The 8,548-nt window shown below is 36.6% G+C and overlaps 2 protein-coding genes across 2 annotated transcripts; one reads left to right on the forward strand and one right to left on the reverse strand.

The window, feature by feature from the left end:
- Positions 1–362: 362 nt before the first annotated feature.
- Positions 363–1,316, reverse strand: LOC130724958 (protein FAR1-RELATED SEQUENCE 5-like). Its single transcript, XM_057576225.1, has one exon. It carries the CDS (start codon positions 1,314–1,316, stop codon positions 363–365), a length of 954 nt encoding a protein of 317 aa, XP_057432208.1.
- A 2,683-nt stretch (positions 1,317–3,999) lies between these two features.
- On the forward strand, positions 4,000–6,116 carry LOC130724668 (60S ribosomal protein L10a). The gene is made up of 6 exons (XM_057575945.1): positions 4,000–4,122; positions 4,205–4,240; positions 4,346–4,565; positions 4,847–5,012; positions 5,333–5,538; positions 5,911–6,116. The coding sequence occupies exons 2-6, from the start codon at positions 4,236–4,238 to the stop codon at positions 5,962–5,964; spliced, it is 651 nt and encodes a 216-aa protein (XP_057431928.1). The 5' UTR covers positions 4,000–4,122; positions 4,205–4,235; the 3' UTR covers positions 5,965–6,116.
- The last annotated feature ends 2,432 nt before the right edge of the window (positions 6,117–8,548 follow it).

Consider the following 8,548-nt stretch of genomic DNA (forward strand, 5'->3'; position numbering starts at 1 on the left):
AGTTAGTTACTTGTAATTAATGCATGTCATGTTTTCCTCAAAGCCTAACACGATCATTGTGCCAACCCTATCAAGTAACATCCTGACTTTGTAAAAGATACCCCTCGTAAATTGTGCTGCTGTAGACTTCTCTAAATCCCTTACTTTTGTTTTCGGCACAATTTTGCCATAGGATGAGTTAAAGGCAGACTCTATTTCCTTATAGCGCAGATAGTTCAAACAACGATGAAAGTGTTGTACAAATTCAGTAAGGTTATAACGCTTTTTGACAAACTTACCAATTTGTGAATGCAGCGCCTCACATCGCGAGGTGGTCCTAAATCCAGCAAAGAACCGGCCCCTCATGTGTGCAGCAGCCCACATCATTCTTCTTTCATATAATTCCTCAACCCAAGTATTTTCTTCCAGCCAAACTTTGCAACAGTAGCAGCCCAGTGTTCTTCAAACTCAGATACATCAAGCTCCATAAACATGCATTTCCTTAGCTCAGTATTGAATGCACGTATATGCACGTGTTTTCTGGCATTATCAAGGATGTGCCATGCACATAATCTGTGGTGGGCATTTGGAAACACTTGTTTAATAGCCGCTTTCATTGCTTTGTCACCATCAGTAATAACAAACAAGGGTGCCTTTCCTTTCATAGCTTCCAAAAACCTCTCAAGTAGCCACACATACGTTTCTATCTTCTCATTCGAAACCAGAGCAGTAGAAAAAATTGTGCTTTTGTTATGATGATTAACTCCATAGAATACAACAAAGGGGCACTTGTAGCGATTTTTCCCATACGTGGCATCAAAAGCAACAACATCACCAAATACTTGATAGTTTAGCTGACTTATTCCATCGCTCCAGAAAAGGCGATCAAGATTTCCATCATCATTCGCAACGTGCCGACAATACAATAATGGATCTTTGCTTCCCAACCCACGAATATAACTTATTGCAAATTCAGCATCAGTTTTTTCCGGCTCCTTCTTCTTCATTCTTCGTTGTCTTCCTTGAACATTGTACATATTTCCTTTTGAAAATCTTACCTTTTGATATCCACCTGTTTGGCTGGCAAAGGTGTTGTGGATCTGAGGAGTACTTATACCAGACCGTGACATGTTGTTCATATGCATAATATCCGATTCATTCATTTTCCTGTGAGCTGCTATCATGCCACACATTTTATCATCTTCTAACTCATGATTGTGCTCATCACTAAACAACTTTGCATACCACCGACCATTTGTCTTATCTATATGAACTCGAAATTTGGCCGTGCACCCACACCTGAAATCTGTCCTTGATTCACGTTGACGCTTGTCCATAGTCAAACCCCTATCTTCACGCAAACCTTCCTTATGACAAACAAAATTGCGCAGTATAACTAACCCTTCTTTGTTGTGAATCTTTATGTATTTCCTAACGGCAAACCCATTTACTCATCCATACCAATGGTAGAAAAGATAAGCCACCTCACTGTCAAGAAAGTCATATTTCATCAAGTCAAGTGGTACCAATTTTTTTAGATCTATGCCAAGTATATCTTGTAGCGTATCAATCTTCAGAATACCTTCCACGCCAATAGAAATTGGCACATGCAAGTTCTCGACATCAACTTGCATATCCTGTTCAGCATCACTATTGTTGTCTTCACCATTATCATAATAATGGTCTGAGCCATCTGAGGATTCTGAATCAGTGTATGGTGACTCATTCAAATCTGTATGGCCAATCTCTTCACTTCCGGACATATAATTCGAGTACTCATTCCCTCCAGAATAATCAGACCCATATCTTGTCCCATCTTCATCCATTGAAATCCCATCAATGCTGACCTGTTGATTAATATTATAAATTGCTTCAATAATCATCAACTTTAAATTATGACTAAATAACCAATAACCAACAGAAACTTTACAAACCTAAGTTGAATATTCTTCATGACTGAAATCCATTTCCCCTAAAGCTATGTTCTTTTCAAAACAATTCTCTGTTAGGAACCACAATTAATATCAAAAAAACTGATTGGGGAAATAAATGGACACCAACAATTCACAATTGTTGAAATGCATATGTGCACTAATATGGAGTATGGAATGGGTAGATATCAAACGACCCATGTATGGTCAAGCACTACTAGTCCCTGCAACACATGGTTTATGAGCTTCTATCAACAGCCAAGTAAATCTAATTGGAATCTTTAACATGGACTAAAACAGGGTAACTGTATCAGGGACCTATACTGCTATATAAAGAACACAAGTTACACAACATTTCAGCACATTTCACTCACAAAGTATAACTAACATGTTTTATCACTATTCATCACGAGACTTTGAGTATGAACATGAAAAAGCATTAACTTTGCTTAATCTAAAATACTGCAGCACAGTGAAACAAAATCCTGGGTTTGGGGAAATGAAATCAAACAAATGTCAATCGATGGCACAAAGATATCAAAATCAAACCTGATTCACTCGAACAAATTTATAACCTTGATTATAACTTTGAAAATCAATTTCATATTAGGGTTTTACCAAAACATCATCTTCAAATCACAATCATCGTAGAAGGAAAACTATATGAGTACTTACCGAGATCTATCCTTCCACTTCAAACGATGCACGAAGGTGTTTCTCGCCGCCCAACACTCCAGCTACGCCGTCAATCACCGCCGACAGAACCCCAGGACGATTAACCTGGCCGAAGAAATCCTATAAACACCTCCTCCGGAAGGTGAAGATAGCTGATGTGTGGTTGAATAGTGGTTGCTCAAGATGGGTTTGCCTCAGAGGTGAGACATTTTTCCATTTCGTTTCTTCATTTATTGCGCCACTGTTGACAGATTGCAATAATAAAGGGGTGACTTTAAGACAAGGGCCAAACTTCAAATACTCACTTTCAGACAAGGGATTGAACTGAAATGTGTTTGTTTTTATGACCGGTCACAACCTATAATTCCAGGTCAACTAAAACTGAGGTACCGTGTGTCAGTTTCAAACTGACACACGGTAGAAGCAGCCCTCTTCTCTCCCTTTCTTTTGTCAACATTTTGCAAACATGACACTCAAGTAAATGAGAGATATAGTGGTGTTGTCAATACCCGCATTCTCTTCTTTATCCCACTACGTTGTTTCTTTTTTCTTTTTGTGTAAGGCACATTCCTCAAATAAAAATTATGTTTTTACACAATTAGAGAGATGCTTTGGGTATGTACTGCCACATGTGCTTAAGTAATTCTTTGTAGATTTTCTTTCAACCATGAGTTCTTAGTTCTTAGTACTATTCATCTGGTCTCACAATACCATTATATTAGTAATATTTTTTATTTTCATATAATTTTGATTAAAATATAAATTCTAATTCAATACTTAAATTAAATCAATTGATGAATGAGAGAAAAAAAAATTAATTTTTTATGCTAAGAACTCAAAAAGTGAAACTCCTTATATAAGAACTAGTTCTTATTTTTCAGAATTAAGAACTGCACGTCACCCCTCTCCAATGATTAAGAACTCAGTTCTTAGTTCTTATATGAGAAATAAGAACTAATAACTTTGCATTAGAGATGCTCTAAGTACCAACAAAGTGTAGCACAACTGGTAGATAGTTGAGCTCCTTAACCATCTAGTCTAGGGTTCGATTTCTGGGCAGTGCGTATGGAGAAGTATTTGTTGAGAGAGGCTTACCCACTTAACGTGATATCAGAGCCTCGAAGGATTAGTGTCATGGAGAACTTTCAAAGGAATTCCTTTGAAAAAAAAAAATGCTCTAAGTGAGGTACCTAATGATGACACATCTCTATTTGCACATCAAGTTTTTTGTAACGGAAGTTAACATCAATAGTGAATAAAACCACTTATTTCTTTTGAGTTAGGGACCAAACCCAAAGACATAAAAAATGCAGACTATAATCAAGTACTTCCATTTTATAGGGAGGAAAAATATAAAATAACTTTTTTTTTGTACATATAATAATATAAAATAACTAAATAGATGGAAATGCATAGGCATAGCCCATTTCATTTTTTCTAAGGAAAACCAAACCCGGCCTAGTACTTATATCGGTTCACAGTGTGCTCAGCTTCTTCCCAGCTCCAGCCGCCAAATCTCATTAGGGTTTCGCCACTGGTATGTAACATCTCTCTTCCTCTCCTCTCTGTTTTCCGCCGCCATTGTTAACAATCTTCCGTTTCCTTGTTTCCAATCGCAGCTGTGAGCTCTTCTTCCACTGATTCCTAACGATGAGGTACTCAATTCTCTTCACATTCTTGTAACTTGTTCATGCGTTTTTGCTACCAATTTCCACCGTGAGGTGTTTCCTCTGATCTGTATTTGTGTATTGAATGTGCAGTAAGCTTCAGAATGATGCTGTCAGAGAAGCTATCTCCGGAATCATGACTGATTCCAAGGAGAAGAATCGCAAATTTGTGGAGACCATTGAACTCCAGATTGGTCTCAAGAACTATGATCCCCAGAAAGATAAGCGTTTCAGTGGCTCTGTCAAGTTGCCCCATATCCCTCGACCCAAGATGAAGATTTGCATGCTTGGTGATGCTCAACACGTTGAAGAGGTATTGTTGTGTTTTATTATTACAATTACTATAACATGATATAGTGCTTTAAAGACCATTTGTTTCTGTTCTTGTGTGCCATTTTTGAGTTTGTTTTGAACATTTGAATTACTGGTTGGTTATTAGTATTTAGTAATGACTTAAGTAACTTGAAATGACACAATGTTTCTGTAATTTTCTAACCGTAATTCGAGGGAGCTATTTTTTGCTTTAGAGTTTTTTTAATTTTTGTTCAATTGTTGGGAACTCTGTTGTGTTAATGTCTCTTCGCTACTCTTCAGGCGGAGAAAATTGGATTGGACTGGATGGATGTCGAAGCATTGAAGAAGCTGAACAAAAATAAGAAGTTGGTGAAGAAGCTAGCTAAGAAATACCATGCATTTTTAGCTTCTGAGGCTGTCATTAAGCAGATTCCTCGTCTTTTGGGTCCTGGTCTCAACAAGGCAGGCAAGTTCCCCCCACCCCAGATGTTGCTCTAGGGTTTTTTAAGTTTTTGGACTTTGAGTGTACTTGGTGATCTTTGTTATGATCATTTCTCATTAATAACTGGCTACTTTTGTTTTGTATTTCTTTTGTGTTACTAGCTGCTTAAGAATCTTCTAAACTGCTTCATATATTCTCTGGTTCAAGCTTTATCCCCCACCCACCCCTATCATGTGATTAATTGATTTGGTTAAAAAAATCAAGAATTGCTATATTAAGCATGTGATTCTTTCAAATTTTCAAATATTGCTTTAGTTGATTTTTATATTTGTCTGACTATGCAGGCAAGTTCCCTACACTTGTCACTCACCAAGAATCCCTTGAAGCAAAGGTTAATGAGACTAAGGCTATGGTCAAATTTCAGCTCAAAAAGGTGCTCTGCATGGGAGTCGCCGTGGGTAATGTTAGCATGGAAGAAAAACAGATCTTTCAAAACGTGCAACTGAGTGTTAACTTCCTTGTCTCTTTGTTGAAAAAGAACTGGCAAAATGTAAGTACACTCATAACATTTGAGTTAACCATTGCTTTCTGATTTCATTTTAGTTATCCGTTCTTGATGATAATTAAGATATCAGCTAGTCTTAAGTTTAATGTGTGCGTTTTGCAATGTGCGTAAGTACGGCAATGCGTCTTCAATTTGCATACCTAGTTTGGCTTCAACACCACTGTACATAATGTTACCTCAAATCAAGGATGGACTGTTTGATAAATGCCTTTTTGGTTTGCATCTTTGCGGATGTGTTGCTTCAGATAACTTTGGGCATATGTAACCCTGACCACGTGGAATTGCTTTTTGTTTTTTGTTTCTTTTGAATCTGTTTGAGCCAGCCAATAATCTAATATAACCTGTTATTGATTTCAGGTTAGGTGCTTGTATCTGAAGAGTACCATGGGGAAATCGTACCGCGTCTTTTAAGGGATTTATTTTTAAATGTTCTGTGAACTTGTGATCGAGCTCAGTATATTGATTATCCTAATAGCAAGTTAGAAAATTTCATGCTACAGTTTTTGGATTAAAGTTTTGGTTTCATATTCGAATAATGGGTAATGTTAAGCTTGCTACATTCAGTGCTGCTTGTGTTCGCTTTCTAATTGTTATAATTAAAATCCGTAGTATCCGCTGCTTCTAGTCGAAAATGCCATTATTCCAGTGTCGCATGTTCTGGTTTTTAACTGAATACTGTTTCAATAGGGTTCTGGTGGATGCTGTTCACTTGTTCGATGGCGATTATTGTCACTTTAAAATTGTGTACATCATATAACTCTAGTTTTCTTGAAGACTAATTGACAATTTTTTGAAATTGTCTATTTGTTTGCCTTCTCCATCTGGCCTACACCTCTCCCATTTCAGGTTCAGCTATGTGATGCCTCTTTAGCTCTCAAACCTCCACTATTCTCACAGCTGTGACATCCTTTTCCTTGTGCTCTATTTGTGTGTTGGATTTTGGAGGGGACGGAATGGAAATCTATTACTTCCTATTACCCTGTTCTCAAAACCAATGTTTCTTACCATTTCCAAAGAGACATTTTTTCCCACCAGCATTTGGGCTGCGCCAGCATTGCACAACTTTGGGCCCAATTCCTTCAATTTTATTAATAAATAGTTATAGTTATAGTTATTAATATAGTTGACCAAAAAAATAATTAATATATAGTTGTTAAATCACTCATTGAATCTTATATTTATTTGTTTTTTATTTTTCTTCATATTTTGAATTTTGTACTTAAATTAGCTGAAATTTTGTACTTGATGAGTATATTTTATGAAATACTTCGTATGAAAGATGAGAGGAGGAAGTAAAAGAAGTGAATGAGATAAGGCACAACTCACAAGCTGGCAATTGATTAGCCAACCAAACAAAAACATAAAACCCAAAACATTGAAGGGAATTATATGGTTGATCACTGTAGCGGAATAAGAATTCTCCATATGAGATATCTTGCAGAACTATGTTTCAAAACTCAAACAACAAGCAAACACGCAAGAGAGAATACAGATTACATCTTGAAGACATGAGCACATGAAGCAATGGTAGCTTTGTCACTATAGAAGTCCACACGAACACTTCCACTAGAAACCTTGTGGCTCGATGTGCTATCAAAGGCAAGAGTCTGAGCAAAGTATCTGACTAGGGTTTGAGCATCTCATGCTCTACTTATAAGCCTCCCAATGTGGCTAACCATAATTCTCCTTAATGCTTATTGTGCTCATTCAATAAACCCGACCCAATAAGTGTTCTTGTAATGAACCTAGTCAAATAAGATATTACATTTTAGTTGCTTATAAAAAAACATTATAGTGGGTTAATTATATGTGTGTGAACTTATAGGTAGCTCTTGCATATTTCGATTTTAATAATCAAATATAAAATATTAAGCTATTAGTGCATATTCCAACAAAAGCTCTCCAAAATAGTGTCACTAAATAATTCATTTTTCTTTAATGCAAGTAACATCCACATTAAGCAATCGTGTTTGTATCTCTGAATGATAACTCAAGTGGTAAGAGAAATGAGACATATGAGTTGGGGTGAGGAGGTACAAGGTGCAATTTATCTTTCCGTTGTACAAAAAAAAAGAATCGTGTTTGTATCACTTGAATCAACTTCTTGTTCATTACTCCAAATAGTAATCAAAATATGTTAAAATTCGCTAATAGTTATCATTTTTTAGAGTAAAACACACTCACACAACCACTCAAGGTTGTTAAAATGACATTACCTCATTATTGTCTGAAATATGCATTCTACCACTTTCAACCTCTGCAACAGAATGTCAAAATTCATCACAAGTTCTGAATAATGAAGACAAAATTAGTGACGAGTCTTATAAATAGATTTTTTCCAACACAAAACTCAACACTAATTTAAATCGTTCTATTGTAGCGACATATTATACTTCAATCTCTAAACTATATCCATAATTTAAAAGACATGTTAAACTTTGCATGTGTTCATGATGTGATGTCACATACATAAAATAAATGATGTGCCTAACAAAGACATAGAGCTATGTTAGACACGTCAAGTTTTTTGTAACGGGGTGGTGAATAAAACACTTAGAGCTCATTTGGTACGTTGTATTAGATATGATAGTACAAACTTATACGATACATTATGAGTTTACCTATTGTTTGGTGCTGACATGATATTGTATAAACGTATCCATCAATCCACTCTTATAGATGAAAATGATGGATTACATATCAATGATGGATGATGCATGATAAAAATGTGATGTATAAGCTACTTGAAATTTAATCCACTATCACAACCACCACACCACCACCCTCCACCAGTTCCACCACCGTCGCGACCTTCATTGTTATCGCTATCGTCGTTGTTGCCACCATCGCTGCCACCATTACCAATTCCACAACTGTCATCACCACCATCCACCACTACCACCACAATTAACTCCATCACTACCCTCCCAAACGCCTCAACCACCGTCACTACCACCACATCACTTTACTGCCACCACCCATCGCCACTACAACT

This window comes from Lotus japonicus, chromosome 6 (genome assembly GCF_012489685.1).
Source record: "Lotus japonicus ecotype B-129 chromosome 6, LjGifu_v1.2".
Lineage (NCBI taxonomy): Eukaryota > Viridiplantae > Streptophyta > Magnoliopsida > Fabales > Fabaceae > Lotus > Lotus japonicus.